Source organism: Myodes glareolus, chromosome 7 (assembly GCF_982192425.1).
Source record: "Myodes glareolus chromosome 7, mMyoGla1.1, whole genome shotgun sequence".
Taxonomy (NCBI): domain Eukaryota; kingdom Metazoa; phylum Chordata; class Mammalia; order Rodentia; family Cricetidae; genus Myodes; species Myodes glareolus.
In genome coordinates, this window is record NC_142032.1 from 64,551,145 (window position 1) to 64,566,852 (window position 15,708).

The following is a 15,708-nucleotide window of genomic DNA, read 5'->3' on the forward strand; positions in this document are numbered from 1 at the left end:
TTGGAAGGGACTAGTGGGTGCTTCCTGAGAGGCCAGGGTGTGCGGGGCAGGTCAGAGGCCTGATGTTTCTGAGCAAACATAGGCTGTCTCGGAGGGCTGGAGGCTTTACACACTCCGTAGTAGCTCAGTGTCCTTGCTGATCCAAAAGCACTGAAGATGCCCTGGTGATGGGGCCTCTTCATACCCCTAGAAGGAGCTCAGCTGTCAGAACCTCATTCCTGACTTTGATCCCATTTGTCTGGGTCAGCATTGCTATCCCACGCCCAACCCTGGCCCACCTCCTCAGCTTGGATGTTCCCTGCTTTCAGTTTCCACAGGGAAAAACAGGGGTCGCTTCACCTACCTCTGCGCGAAAGCGCGACACCACATCCTCAGTGTGGACAAAGCTGCTGGGCACCTGAGGCGTCTGGGAAATGAGAACGACAAAGAGAGGTGAGCCAAGGAAGAGGGACAAGGGCACAGAGCAACGCTGTCAAGGTAGGTCTGTCAGCTGATGCCTTCATCCAGGTACCCTGTGAGAGGTGACAAGTCACATAAGCTCCATGGGCAGCCTCTGTGCTGAGGACATGGTTTTTTCCTGTGGGACAACTGAGCCACTTACCAGGGCATGCTGGCCAAGGCCACCACAGCAGTCCCCAACCTAGGGAAAACGGCTATGTGGGGACATTTCTCGTTGTTAAATGACCGGAAGTGTCACTGGCACTGGGGAAAAGCCAGCAAGAGAGCTGCATATGACCTTGGGGACAGTCCTAGTTCTGACCTCTGGGCCTTGACCCTACGAATTGTTCCAGCTCTGACCCCTGAGTTATGACCCCTGCATGACCCCACTGTTCAGGACGATCTTCCGATTCATACCCTCAGTCGACTGTACTTCTATGTCTCATTCAGTACTTGGCACCTGCATGCCGTAGGGTGGCTTGCCCCCCTCCCCCCAGGAACCATCCCTCCAGGTGTTTCTAATTTCACCTGTGCTTCCTTTCCACCACCTGGATCCTGATGCCCAGAATTGTGATTTGGGCCGAGCTGGCTAAAGTGGCCTGGAAGCAAGACGTGTGCGACGTCTGTCGCACAGCAGCCCGCTTCTGCCTTCTGTATGACAACGTCAAGTCAAGGAAGTCCACAAAGCTGAAACGAGGTGTGCATCCCAACCATGCGTCCCCTCAGCATGTGGGCAGGCTGAGCGTCAGGGCTTCGCGAACCTCTGGTGGCTGTGGCAGCCACAGCACCTCTGCACCAATAGAGCCCACCAAGGGACCGCCAGCAAAGGGCGCGCATGGAGCCAATGGGCTCTTCCTGGAAGGGTGCTGGCCATGGGTTTGGGTTGAGAAGGGCCTTTGCACAGACAGCCACATCTCTGAGTACATATCGGGGCTGGCCTCTATGTCTGCAGACTCCACATTCACAAGGTCAGCCACGAAGGTCTGAAAATATCGGCAACGAAAACAAGCAACTCTGCTGAGCATCTCAGCTGAGCATACACAGCCTGCTTCCGGGCCATTAGCCCCTGAACACTGCCCTTTAACAGCGAACCACACGATGCATAAATGGCAGCCAGTGCCATGGTCAACTACACATGGTTTATAGTTCAAAGGGGGACTGTGCAGACCCCATGTGTACTTGGCATCGTTTTATAGAAGGGAGTGGGCCTCAGTACCCTTGGGGGCGGGTCCCAGCAATACTGAGAGGCAGCTGGACTTAAAACTGACCACTAGTAACAATGAGGGCTACAGGGTTATAGCAACCCACGCTGCCCGTCCTGAAGGGCTTGTCCCAGAAAGAGCTGGGCAGAGACTCGGGGAAGCAGGTTGGTGGGGGAGGAACTGCTGTGGTTTGGCTTGCTCAAAAAGGACCTCTCTTTGCCTGCTGCTGTTTTCTCAGGGAGGAAGAAAAAAGGCCTCGATGGCTCCCAGCATGACTGGGGGCAGTCTGAGGTGGTCCTGCACAGGCAGATGTCCCCTGACCTGCTGAGGAAGATCGCGGAGGTGGCCTTCCTCAGTGCTGAGGTGCGTCATGAAGGTCTTGGCTGTCGTAGCTGCCAGTGTTGATGTGGCCATTAACACAACAGAGAGACTTGTCATACGGGCTCCCCTTGGCACACACATCCCTAAACAAAACTGTCCATTAGAGAGAGAAAATTAATTCATTTCTTAGAAGAGTGAACTGAGATGCATTGTGCTGTGTGTTGGTGTAACTTTTCTTCATGGGAAATAATTTCTGAATTCTCTGGGTGTGAAGTTATATTTGGGGATTGAACTTGGAGTTAATTTAGGAAGTCCCTGAAGGAGGTGTGATCTCTGCTAATATGACTTTGGAGCTCAGCCAAGACTTGGGCTGGATCTTGGTTCCCCAGAACCAATAGGCCTGCTCCTTTACAGATGCGGTACTGAGACCCAGGGCTGGACCTGCCCAAAGCTAACCATATGTATTGTGACCTAGCTGTATCCAAAGCCCTTGATGTGAGCTCTTAGCCCCCATACCCGTGCCAGCGCCAGAGGCAACCTTGGCCATCTGTTTAACCCTCACTGTGGTACAGCATTTCCATCGCTTTTACCCAGTGGGTTCATAGCAGAGGCTGGAGGCGCTCACCTGTTTATTCAGAGTGTTATATCAGAGTCTAGTGACACAGGGTGACCAAAGACAAGCCAGATGGCAGTGCTGAGAGCGAACATGCAAGGAGACCTGTGGCTGAGACCGACTCACTGGCCTGCCAGCTAGGGGCTGGCCTGATCTGTGTGTCCTCCCATCCCATCTGCCTGCCAGGTTGGCTTTGCAGATGACTTTGATGCTACAGAGCAAGATTGGGAGGCTTCAGGGCGGTCAGCAGCCAGCCGGCTGCCGTGGGAGAACACGAGGACTGTTCTTCCCGCCTGCCAAAGTGTGATGGTGGCTGTGGGCTGTGCTCCTGCAGGAAGCCTCCTCTCCTGGGGATGCACGAACTGGCAGGCTGTTGAGGCAGGTGGGGTGTGCAGGCCCCTCATGCACTCTTTACTTGCGTTCGGCTTTTTCAATAGCAGAATTTGCTGTGTCTGCCTAACTGTGTCTTCTGTGACCGTGTACTTCCTCACAGGCCACTGTCCACTTGCTGCGCTTGGAAGGTGTAGAGCTGAATGACCAGGTCATCCCCCCTGAGGACTTGAGCCAGCACCCAGCTGGCTATGTGCCTGAACCACCAGATAGCAATCCCGAGTGGATCACGTACAGGTGGGTGAGAGTCCCAGCCACCCTGGAGACCAGCAATTTTCAGCCTGTGGGTCGCAATACCTTTGGGGTCACATATCAGATATCCTGCAGATCTGAGATTTACATGACATTTCGCAACAGTAGAAAAATTAGTTATGAAGTAGCAATGAAATAATTTTATCATTAGAGGTCCCCACAACATGAGGAACTATACTAAAGGGTTCCAGCATTAGGAAGGTTGAGAGCCACTGTTCTGGGCCAAGGGTTGAAGAGCCGCTTCATTTGCCCAGATCCAGTTATGGATGAAGCAGGATATACAAGTTAGGCTGTTTGTAAGCCGTGGCTAAGAGTGACTCGGACAAACCAAACAATTGTAAAACAAAATAGAAGAAGCACACTGCAGAGACTTGGGCAACTCACTAAAGTACCAGCTTGTCTCCTGACAGAAAGACATTTCCCAGCCTGGGCTGATAGAAGAGAAGCTACTTTTACCATGAGCTCTGTGCTGAGTGGCTACATCGCCCTGCTCTAGGTACCACCCAGCAGGCTAGGTGTGCTGGGGGCAGGCACAGCTATAGGCTGTCTTGAAGCCAGGGGGTGAAGGCAGCCAAAGAGGTGAGAGAAGGCAACCCGGGAAAGGCCTAGGCCAGCACCCCTTCTCAAATCAGGGAGCTCTTTGCAGGGCCTGTAAGACTCATAGCATGGGAGGAGCAGCGAGAGGTAACCTGCCAGTATCTGGGTAGTAAGGAAGGACACACTGGCATTTCCAGAGGAGATGGCAAAGTCTGGCTAGGACTAGGTGTAATCATGGACATTGGGGGGCAGTTGCATGAGGGGGGCCAGTCTCTCTAGAGCCTGGATCCCTGGCCTATACACACAGCCTGAAACACCCTCCCATCCTAGGTGGGGATGACCCAGAGAGCCCAGGCTCACTTCTGCAGTGGTGTGTGGGATGGGGAAGGTAGAGGCCGGATATTGAGCTGACCACTACACGGTGTGCTGTTGCAGAACCTGGATAGAAAGCCTGTCGCAGTATGCCATGAACAACTGGCTGCGTGCTGCAGAGATCGGGCAGGAGCTAGGGGAAGCCTGGATTGTGCAGAACGCCGTGGTCTATGTTTTGAACCACAATCGTCACCTCATCGTGGCTGGGAGGCAGAAGGAGCTGGTCGATTCCCTGTATCACCTCCTGAACACCCTCAAGGCCACTGGCTACAAAGGGTGGGTGTTGCCACCACCGCTGTTTATGTTTGGGAGTCACAGCTGTGGGGTCAGGCATGACCATTGTGGGGACAATGAGAGACTGCTAGGCATGGGTAAGGTCTGTGCATGGAGGAGGTGCTCAGCCAGCACTGGGATGACATGACCACCATGACTCAAGGTATTCTCAGCTGCTTCACTGCCCCCTGCTGGCTCTGCTCCAACACTGTCCCCTGCTGGCCATACTCCAACACTGCCCTTTGAAGGCTCTGCTCCAAGCCTTGGCAAAGAGTTCAGCTGAGGGCCCAGATACTCTGCAAAGTAGATCAGCCGTCATCCCACCTTGGGCTGGGGTTGGGGAGAAGGTGGGATCCCATGACTGCGTGTTTCTTTTTCAGATGAATGAGAACTTAGATTAATGTTTCCCCAGCAGAAATTAGAAGCCTGAATGCATCCTGTTAGGTTCGGTTTGAGACCAGCCTGGTCTACAATGTGGGTTCCAGGGCAGCCAGGGCAGCATAGTGAGAATCTGTCAAGAAGGGGGGGAAAGGGAAAGAAGGAAAAAAGGGAGGGAGGGAAGCAAACTAGCATTCAGCAGTACTCACCCGTGGTCTGTGTTAAACCACAACTATCCTCTCCTCTTCTGGGAGGCTACAGGAATGGGCGTGGTGCTGTTAGGTTCTGCCTGGGGCTGAGCCTCGTCCTGCCCTGGCCATCACAGCTCTCACGTTACACCCTCCAGGGAATCAGTCATGCTGGTCATGCTCTGTGATGCCCTTGCTCGAGGCCTGATCATCAGCTGGATTCCCACTCAGACACCTGAAAAGTCGAAAAAGAATGTGCGCCCTAACTTGGTTCATATTTCTACGGAGTCTTCTGCCTCATCTGAGATCAGAGCAGCATTGGAGGTACTGCATCCAGCAGCCCAGGAATGGGTTAGGGAGTGGGCCCTGGGGTGGGCCCTTGGGTAGGCCCTGTGGTGGGCTGTGGGGTAGGCTCTGGAGTGGGCTGTGGAGTAGGCCCTGGAGTGGGCTGTGGGGTAGGCTCTGGGGTCGGCCATGGGGTGGATCTTTATATACTTTATTTTTATATTCTTTGTATACTTTGTTTTTATTTCATTATATATTCATATGTGTATCTATGTGAGGGTGTCAGAAGCCCTGGGATGGGCCCTAGGGAGGGTCATAGGTGACCTTGATGCCTGGGTACAGAGAGCCATGGGGACGGCCAGAGGGAGGATGGCTTAAGGACCCCTCTTAGATTTGCCTCATGATGAAGATGCACTTGTTTTAGGTCTGTGAGTATGCACTGAACATCACTAATAGGAATGTGCCTGATGACATCGTCCCCACCAGTGTGCGGCAGCATCTTATCTCGACCTGGGTGAAGGCCAAGCAGCTACTGCAGCAGCAGATTGGGCAGCGACTGGGCACTGATGAGCAGGTGGATACCAAGGACACCCTGGGGCTTAGGACCCACAGACTGCCTTTCCCCGCCATTCTCGTTATGGTCTTCAGTGTAGCCACAGTTGCTGGAAAGGGGGTGTTTCCGCCTAGTAAGGTCTGAGGTGGTTCTCTGCTGTCACCAAAATTGCCGCTCTTGAGAGCCAAGCAAAAAGTTTTCTCCACCAGGCCTGAGTGCTGGGCCTCTGGGGGCGCTGCCCACTCTCCCTGCCACTCAGTGACAGAGTCATGGCTTTGCTATGGCACCAGCCCACCCCAAACACTAAACCTGCGGGAGTGGGGTCTGGGAAGGAGACGGGAATAGTATGAACTCGCAAATCCTTGCCATGGCCCCGACACAGTAGCAAGTAAATCACAGGGAGGAGCAGTCAGGAGGGACCAGGGGAGGGCTCAGGAGGGACATTTATCCTGGGCCAGACAGAAGCGGTTCATGGGATGTTCCCAGACCAGCAACCTCCTTACCAGGACTCAGCAGCCTTCTCCCTCTGGAAAGTCCTCCTTAGTGGTCAGACAACACTGTCTTCAAGGCTCAGGAATATGCAGACTTCATACCTTGTTGCATAAGAAGACAGCGTAGAGGTTGATTCCTACCAAAATAGCCTCAAATATCAACATTCCGAATACTGTGGTCTGGCTGTCCCTTGAGGCTAATGGAGCATGGGGTTATCTCAAAAAAATAGCTCAGACATCCACAGCTTTTCCTCCGTTTCCTGGGCAGCTATATACTCCATCCCTTCTCTCCCTCCAGGGTACCAATGAGGATATCAACTCCATAACCAGAGTCCTTGTTGCCCTTGAGATGTATTCGTGCAATGGACTGGGCCTCATGGACTTCACGGTTCCCCCGCTAGCTCAGGTGGGTTTCCCTGGGTTTCCCAAGAGGTAAGTCAACAATCCCCATCCAGGAAAGACGAGGAAACTGAGGCCTAAGGTCCTGCCTGAGGTAGTCAGAACTCAAGCCCACAACTCACTGTGCTTCCTGACAGCTGCCGTCTCTCTAGGCACACATGTCTGGCTTTTGTATGGGACAGTCCTTCATACCCATGGGAGGAAGATGCTTCTCTGGGTGGCCTTTCTGTGTCCTTCTTCATCCTAATACCTTCGCCCAGGCAGAGACATATAAGAGGACAGGCATGCCTTCTGTGGTGGGAGAGTCCTGAGGACGGAGCGACTGAGATCAGTTAGGCTTCACAGATCTGTAGCCTGTCCAGGACTGCACATGCTTAGAAATCCTTGAACGCATGCGTGCGAAGCCGTGTGCAGACATCACAGGGTGGATGAAGCTCGGAAGGCTGGCAGCAGGGTGATTGTTGAGGGCCACAGACTGCTAGAGTCGCTGTTGCTAACATGATGACCTTCTCCCCTCACATGCTGGGAAGGTGGTGAAAATGGCTTCTGAGTGCAACTGGTCAGAGCCCCTCGTGGAGCTACAGACCCTGACACGCCTCACCCACTTCGCCTATGTGGCCCACGACCATGAGATCACCATGGCATGTTCTCAGAATGCCACCCAGATGGGCCTCAAGCACCTGAGGTCGTTTGATGCGTAAGTGACCTCCGCAATGGCGTCCTAGAAGCATGCAGTAACATAAGCAGAGTGTGGAATAGGTCCCGTGTCACAGAGCAGGGGCCAGAGGTGCAGCCCAGATGAACAAGGGGCACCTGGCAGGAATCTGACTGCCATGCCCCTTCATCTGTGTGTGCCACAGGACAGCACAGAAAACAGGGCCCACGAAGCTGTGTGGGGTGTGAATGGAGACTCAAAAGACACATAGGCCTCAGTTAGGAGGTCTGTGCACTAGCTTAGCTCTCTGTGTGTGACAGATAGTTAAGAGCTGATGGTTCTCTTAGATGAGGCTTCTGTGTTAAAATACCACAGCTGGGGAGGCCTGAAGAAATGGGGATTTATTGTTCATGGCATAGAAGCTGGACGTTCAAGTTCAGGGCATGGTAGTTGGTATCTAGTGAATGTCGCTGCCTAGTTCAAAGTTGGCCACTTCATGTGGTGTGAGAGATAAAAAGCACCTTTATACTCCCTTATAGGGCAGGATTCCATCCTGAGGCACAAACCTGGAACTTCCCCACCTTCATCTCCCAACAGCCCTTCTACTAATGCCGTCACCCAGGGAATCAGATATTGGCATGTGACTTTAAGGAACACATGTGGTTCTCAGATCAACCATGTTTCAATCCTGATGCAGGCAGCTTTGTCCGAGGGATTTTGGGAGACAAAAGATGCATGGTGCTAAAGTGTATCAATGCCCCTGGACAATGCTCCTGGCTTGTTAAATGAGAGACAGCTTGCTTCTCTGTCAGGTCTCCATGGTAACTGCTGGAGAATGTCAGTCACCAGGCGTATTAGTTGCTTTTCTCACTGCTGTGAACTGATGAGAAGCAATGCAAGGGAGGCAAGATTTACCTTGGCTCATGGTTCCAAGGTCCAGTCCATCATGGAGGGAAGGCATGGCAGCAGGATGCTGGAAGACAGCTGAAGTGTACTGCTGGGATCCCTCACCACGTGTTTTGTTTGGCAGAACAGGAAACCGGGAGGAGACAGGGAATAAGGCCAGGCCACAAAGACCTCATGACCTGTCCTCAATGACTGGCTTCCTCTAGCATGGAAGTGCCACCCCTTATAGGTCCTACAACCTCCCACAACAGTACTTCCAGCTGGGAACCAATGTTCACACACGAGAGCTGGTGAGAGACATTTCTCATTCTACCTACAACAGCGGTGAAGCACCAGAACACATCTATCTTCCTTCATGATTTCGCCAATGCTCCACGGTGTTGATCCGCGATCAGAAATCTTAGTCTTTTCTTCTCCCTGAATCTGGGGCTGTTGTAAAAGGCAGTGTTGTAACAAATGCCCAAGCAGCCAAGACGTTTTTCTTCCAGGCTCTTCTTTTTGGCTTCTTTCCTGAGTTCAAGCATCCTGAAAGATAGAATCATGACCCAGGGTTATAAAGGTGCTTCCTTTGCCCAGTGGCCAGTTCTTCCCCATGCCCATGTCTCGGGTCTTGCACCATGTCTACCAATCTTGCTTTTTGAGCCCTTAATGTGCTCCTGGTGTTTTGGCAGGATTTATGGGGCATGTAACACATGCCTTTTAGTTGGTTGGACTCCTAAGAGGACAAGGCCAAGCACGTGTCCTGCTCACAGTGACAGCTCCAAGGCTATGTTCATACAACTGCCAAGAGTCTGAGAGTCAGCAGAGCCCCATGCTCTGCAACGTCTGTAACGGAAGCATCGATTTGTCTAGACCTCGCTGCACACGCACTGGCATCGAGGAGTAGGGTGCTGTTCCTATGACCAACCTGCTCACGTGGTTCATGGGCCTTTAGAACTGGTTTGTAGGGAGAATGTGGAAGAGTTCGTAGAACTGAGAATTCCTAGAAATGTTATAAGCAAAATTTAGTGGACCATTGTGGTCCGAGTGTAAAAGAATAGTATGCTAGAGGCATCAGCAGGGGAGCCCCAGCTCGTGAGGTTTTCAAGAGGAAGAAGAGCTCTGTTGGGCCGGGGCCACAGTCCTGTCCTATTCCGGCAGAAAATCTGGCCACTTTCTCCCTGTGTCCTGGCCAGGCTATGGCATGGTTACTAGTCACTGTTTTCAGTCAGATCTACAGTGAGAAGGAGCAACAAGGTAAGAAAAGTGTGCAGTCTGGTGAGGAAAGGAGAGGCGCAGGTTCCAAACTTGGGCAGATATGGCGGTCTGGGCAAATCAGGTGTGTTCTTAACGCCACTGGGGAGGGACAGAAAGTTCTTCCCTGAGAGCACGGGAAAGGTGCTTCTGGAAATGCAAATTCATTTGAAAAGAAAAAAGAAAAATGACACACAACGTGTTTTCTGCTCAGAAGTAGCTGTCTAGGGACGTCTTTTCCCTCATTGAGCCAGGATACAGAGACCACCACAGCTTTGGGAAAAGGGGACCTAACTACATCTCAGGCTAACATCAGAACTTGGCAATGTCCGCATGATGCTGATTTTGTAAGCCGGAAAAATTCAAGAGTGAGAGATTAAAAGAGGCTTATACCCAAGTTCTGGAAAGTCATTAGGGCCAGACACTGTGTGACAGGGTCTAGTCTCCTGAAGGGAGATGCTGAGAAGCCACCCCATGAAATGTGAAGGTGTTACTTAAGTTGCAGTGGGGAGCCCAGGATGTTGGAGGTGCCGGGACCACAAGAGCCTCCTAAGGAACACTGTGGACATGAGCGGAGCTAGCCTGAGAGAGACGCTACGTGTCCCACAGGTGATAGAATTGGAGGTGTGGACTCCTTGGTGCTGCTGAACCCATATGATTCCATTATAATGGTAATTCCAGATGCTGAGCATGAGATGCAGGGTTTGGTTCCAACCCTGCTGAGTCTGTCTTTCTTTGGCTTTGTGTTTCTTTGGGAATATTTGTTCTGTATCACTGTATATCAGAAGTTTGTAACTTTTAAATTGTATTTTATAGGGACTCATAAGTGAGAGATTGCCAGAGTCTCAGAAGAGACTGAACCGGTTCAAACTCTGAGGGCTTTGGAAGGTAGAATTGCTTCATTTTCCAATGTGCAAACACAGGGGGATTGGCAGATAGCTTCATTCTGAGCCGCAGGGAGCAGGGCTTCAGATCAGATTGCTCTGAACGAAATGTTCCTCCTTGAAAGCAGTTGCACCTTGTTAGTCACAGAACAAAAAGAAATCCTAAAACAATGTATTTACTGAACACACTGGTGGGGACGGCAGAAAGGCAGATTGCAGAAAAGCAGGAAACTCTGCTATCTGAAGACATTATTCCCTTTTGGGTCAGTGGAATCCAGAGTCTTTTATATTAATACATTTCAAAGGTTTGCCTGTAGTTAGGAGCAAGTTAAGTCAAATACCAGGATGACACATGAATGGCTGTTAGGCGGATTAGCCCAAGGGAGTCTTGACTTTGGATCTGCGGCATTCCAGCTCTAACTGACTGGTCAGTCCTATAGAATCTTTAACACATTTTCCCCTGAAACTTTAGTTCACAGAGAGAATGCTACGGCTTAAAGTGATGCGTTTGAATGTCAAGTTGACAACAGGTCAAGGTGTAGTGGTTAATTTATTTCAATTGCCAGATTGATTATATTAAGACGCACAAAGGACCTTAATGAGGCAGATCTCTGGGGTTGTCCTTGAGGGTGTTCTCAGAGAGGCTTAACAGGAGAGGTGGACTCACCCCGAATGCTGGTGACACCCTCTCACAGGCTGGGGACATAGACGGAGTTACAAAGAGGGACAGGGGGAAGCCCGTGGAGCACCAGTACTCACCTTTCTCTGATTTTTAATTGTGGGTCAGATCCATGTGGCCAATGCCTCCCGCTCCTGCCTTTCCTGCCGTCACTCCGATTATACGCACTAGCGATGAATTCCGAGGCATCCATATCACCTTAAAGGAAGAAACAAAATATCCCCTTTGAGTCATTTAACCAAGAGCGAGTTCTGATTGAGTTCTCTGCTTCACGCTCCCTGTGTCTTCTGTCCTCTGTCTGTCTGGTGCGGTGTGTGAGTCTGAATCTGTGCCGGCCTGAAGACTGTGTCTGACCGCCCTTCTCTCTGCCCCCCCCCCCCCAGCATCCATCTGTTTTGTTTGTGTGTGTCTAACAATGGGATTCCGTCGGTCTTTATTGAACAGCACAGAAAGCTTCACTGGGGAAGGAATAGGGTGCTTTATAGAGATTGCTAATAGAGTTTTACCAGGGATCAAGTCTCTGTTTCCTACTGGTCTAGACAACAGACATCAATCACTGTTCATCAACCAATATCCACAAATGGTGGCTTTCAACTGTTATCACAGATTTTAGGGAGTGGCTTTCAACCTCTGTATTTGCTACTTTCAACAAATGATACACACGCATCCTCTGGGGCAGGGACATGGTTGCTTAGGTTGGAGAAGTTGATGCTATGAAAACCCAAGGCAAGTAAGGTTGATTGCTACGTTGTTTCCTAAAGACAAGTTCAACAGAAGGTTTGAGTACACAGCAGTCTTAAATCTTAAGGCTGTGAGGTACAGCAAAATGTCCGGTCTCCTAGAGTGGTAGAGATACGTTCACAAGATAGTGTCCCCGCAAGCCATGATGGACTATATTCCCTCAGTTGTGAACCAAAATAAGCCCTTCCCTCCTTAAATTGTTCTTCAGGAATTTGGTGACAGCCATGAGAAAAGCAACTAATACAATGTCTTTCGGTGTCCTTGCCTTAGCGGACAAGACCTTTACCACTGAACCATCTCACCCACACTAATCTCGCTCTGGAAGGGGCAGTGGGCGGGCAGAGGAGCTGAAGTCCACTTGCCACAGGCTCTTCAGGGAAGATTGTCAAGGCCCCAAGGGAGGGGCCCAGGAACACGAGGTGACTACAGATTAGAAGACACACCTTGTGGGGTCAGGCAAGACCTGACAGAGGTGGTCCTATTCAACCCTGTGCCAGATCCACTTCCATTACTCCAACATTGTCCTTAGAAGACGTCAACCAATTGCACATTCCCAGAAAGGGTTGCTGTTAGTGCTACCGTACACAGCCACCACCTGCTTAGGCACAGGAAGAGAACTGGGCACAGCACCAGGCCAGGCTAGCACACTCTTCCATAAGTGATCCTATCAACTGTAATTTATAAAGGAAATCTGTGTAATAAATAAAGCAAAGATATTCACGCATACAAACAGCGACAGGAAACCTGGAGATTGCACCCGGCCTTCTGAGGTCTTTTGTAGACCACTGTTGTCCCCTCCTGGTGACTGCTGTCATTGCACCCTGCTGGTTGCAAGGGTCAAAATTTCCAGCTGCCACTCCCCAGGCAGGGTCACAGCCTCCTCTGCACCAGCCTACCACCTATGAGGGGGTTTAATTACTACCCAGCCTCCATTTACCTTCAGCAAATTCCCACCGTACAGCAGGTCCTTGCAGGCTTAGGGTCAGACACACCTTCCCCCATTGCCTCCTTGGAATGTATTTGGCTGTTCGCTTCAGCAAGCAAGCGCCTGTCTTTTAGAGCACCAGGACCCAAAGGAAATGTTGCCAGAACAAGTATATCACTCACAGAATAAAATCTGTGCTGTTGAGCTGAGCAGCCGAAACATGCCCTCCACCTCCCACCTCACTGCATCCCACCCCCACTCTGCATGTGCCCAGGCCACTGCTGCACTGGTTTGGGAGCCAGGACAGTGTCCACGGGGCTGCGGGGCTGCTCTGATAAGGTACTGCAGGCCTATGTGCCCCTCTGAGCAAAGAGCGCAGAGCAAGACAAGACTTTATGCCCAGGAAGCAGAGCCCAGCTGAAGACAGAACCCAACAGATGGTTCTACCTGGCCCATGGATGGATGGAAAGCCGCTTCAAAGAAATGACTAAAAGCCAGTTAAGGAGTCTGTCCCATGCTCTGTGGATTCACTGGACTCTGCAAATTAGTCTGGTTTGGGATCTCTCATAAAGGTACTAGAGAGCCCATCAGTCAGGCACCCACAGAGCTGATTCCCATGTCCCCCAAAGTTCTCTGTGGGTGGGCATCTCCAGGAACTGCCACTGGCCTTGAAGTATAACATCTCTGTAAATGCAAGCATCCAAAGACCATCCCCTCAGTGAATGCCCAGGACACCCAGGTCAAACGTGGGCATCTTAGTTCACTTTCAAGGAAGGCCTCGAAAGGCGGAGCCACATGCCCTGCATCATCTGTCAGTTGGACACGTCGCTAAGGCACAGGGTGGGTTGGAAGTGGGTTGCATCTTTGAATGCACCTGCAGGGCCATGGATAAAAGGGCAGCATTTGCAGTGCGTGGAGCCCAGCATGCATCACTCCCCGCCTCTCCTCTAAATCACCCTGTGCCCTCTCCAGGACTGATGCCAAGCTGGCCGCAGAGATGTTGTGTACCGTGGCCTGCATCCGGGGCCGTAGCATCATGGAAAACTTGAAGGGTAGAAAGCAGCTACGCCTGGCAGCAATCAAGACGTTCGTAGAGAGTGCCAAGTATGCAGCTGGGGATGGGCTGGCAATGTGTGGGGGTGGGGAGGGGAAACTGGTGTAGTGCCACAGTGATGCTGTGGGGGCATTCCTGAGTCCCAGGGAGGGAACTGGGTGGTACCAGCAGGCCTTCGACTACATTCTGTCGTGCAGCCTAGCTCACAGACACTAGGACATCCATGGGCAGTACTGGAAGAAACTCAATAGAGCTGTGAGCTAAGTGGGTACCAAGGCTGTCTGGAGGGTCCCTAAGCATACAGGGGCTAAAGTGGCAAGGGGCAGGGAGACACAGCAAGGACCAGTCCAGAAGAGCCCGTCACTGCCCTGTAATGTGGGCAGCACCTGGCTCATACAAATGCTAAGGTGGAGATATGGCAGGCCTGCTCTTTCATGGTGCCTGCCGTAGTGTGCCAAAGTTGTACCATTCTGTTTCCACTCCTTCCCTACACAGTTCAAAAACTTCAGGATTGGATGTAGCAGGGGAAAGGTGTGGCTGAGTAGCTTGAGGCGCCTACGCAACTTTGGATGAGACATGTCATTTCAGGTATGGGGGCCTGGCAGGCAACAGTTCCCTGGTGATGATGGCCGCCCGACACTACTGGAACACATGGCTCCCACTGCTGTCCTCACCGGGCAACAGGAAGAAGGCCAAGGGATCCCTCCAGCGAATCATCAGCATCATCAACAAGACAGAGAGCAAGAAGCAGGTACCAGAGGGACACAGGCTAGGGTCCTAGGAGGCCTTACCCTCAGCCTAGCCAGACTCATAGGAAAAGACAACCTCAGCTTGACTCCCACAGAGGATGCCTACCTTGGAGCATGGCTTGATTGGGATATGCGTCCTGTGGGACATGACCTTCACTAGACACAACTCCCATGGGACATGGCTCCCACAGGCTATGACCCCAACCAGACACGGCTCACATTGGGCATGACCTCTACCAGACAGCTCTTTCAGAACTTCTCCTGCTGAATAGCAGCATTCTCCAGATCCCAGAGAGGTCGGAGGTTCCTGGCCAACCTCAGTGGTGGCCTCTGAACTCCGGTCCCCAGATCCAGAATTCTCTCCCATCCCCTCTTTGTTTTAAACAACTTTGAAACAGCAGACTTCCCCTATTCTCAGTTTGGTTTATTCTTCCCTCTCTGGTTCAGAATTTTCTGTTATCTGGAGAATTAAAGGCAGGTTATTGATTTGAGAGCTTTCTTCTGCATTGACAGGAGTATTCACAGCTGTTAGCTTGCCTTGGAGCATGGCTTCCTCTATGTCCCATAAGGTTTTTTTCTAATTTTTTATTACACTCTTTTAGCCTATTTCACATCATTGAAAACAACTAGGTCAAGGAGGAAGTAGTCGTGTGTATTACGTGTGCTGTAGGGGATGTGTGATATGTGTGTGTTGTGCTGTGATGTGGTATGTGGATGGTACATGTTGTATGGTATGTGGTGTGTATTGTATGAAGTGTGGGTGGTATGGTGGAGTGTGTGCATGGCATAGTGTTTGACGTATACATATAGTATGATATGTGTTGGCTATAACATATACATATGTTCATATATGTATGTGTGCGGTGTGTTGGTTACAGCTTGGTATGTGTGTTGTGGTACGTGTGTGTGTGATATCATATGTGTATGGTTATGTAGTATTATACCATGGTGTGTATGGAATGTGTGTAGTATGGTGTATGCACAATGTGGTGTCTTGTATATAGTTTGAGAGTGTGTGGCATTATGTATGTTTGGAACTGAAGGTTTGGTGTGTATAGTATGTGTATGGTATGGTCTATGTGTAGTGTGGTGTGTATAATATGGCACACAGTGTGTTACGCATGCTGTATTTTGTGCATGTTGCATGAATGGTGTATGTGCTTAACATTTTGTGACTTGATAGTTGTGAA

The 15,708-nt window shown here is 51.0% G+C and overlaps 1 protein-coding gene across 1 annotated transcript in view; it reads left to right on the forward strand.

Annotated features, from left to right (window-relative positions):
• The window catches only part of Cfap46 (cilia and flagella associated protein 46), an 86,612-nt gene that overhangs the window by 21,646 nt on the left and 49,258 nt on the right, over nt 1-15,708 (forward strand). Inside the window, exons 14-24 of the mRNA XM_087908309.1 lie at nt 309-432; nt 1,005-1,135; nt 1,879-2,003; nt 3,068-3,201; nt 4,189-4,401; nt 5,123-5,288; nt 5,674-5,823; nt 6,592-6,699; nt 7,223-7,389; nt 13,688-13,819; nt 14,358-14,520. Coding sequence (XP_087764435.1) covers nt 309-432; nt 1,005-1,135; nt 1,879-2,003; nt 3,068-3,201; nt 4,189-4,401; nt 5,123-5,288; nt 5,674-5,823; nt 6,592-6,699; nt 7,223-7,389; nt 13,688-13,819; nt 14,358-14,520 — 1,613 coding nt within the window. The remainder of the gene's footprint in view (nt 1-308; nt 433-1,004; nt 1,136-1,878; nt 2,004-3,067; nt 3,202-4,188; nt 4,402-5,122; nt 5,289-5,673; nt 5,824-6,591; nt 6,700-7,222; nt 7,390-13,687; nt 13,820-14,357; nt 14,521-15,708) is intronic.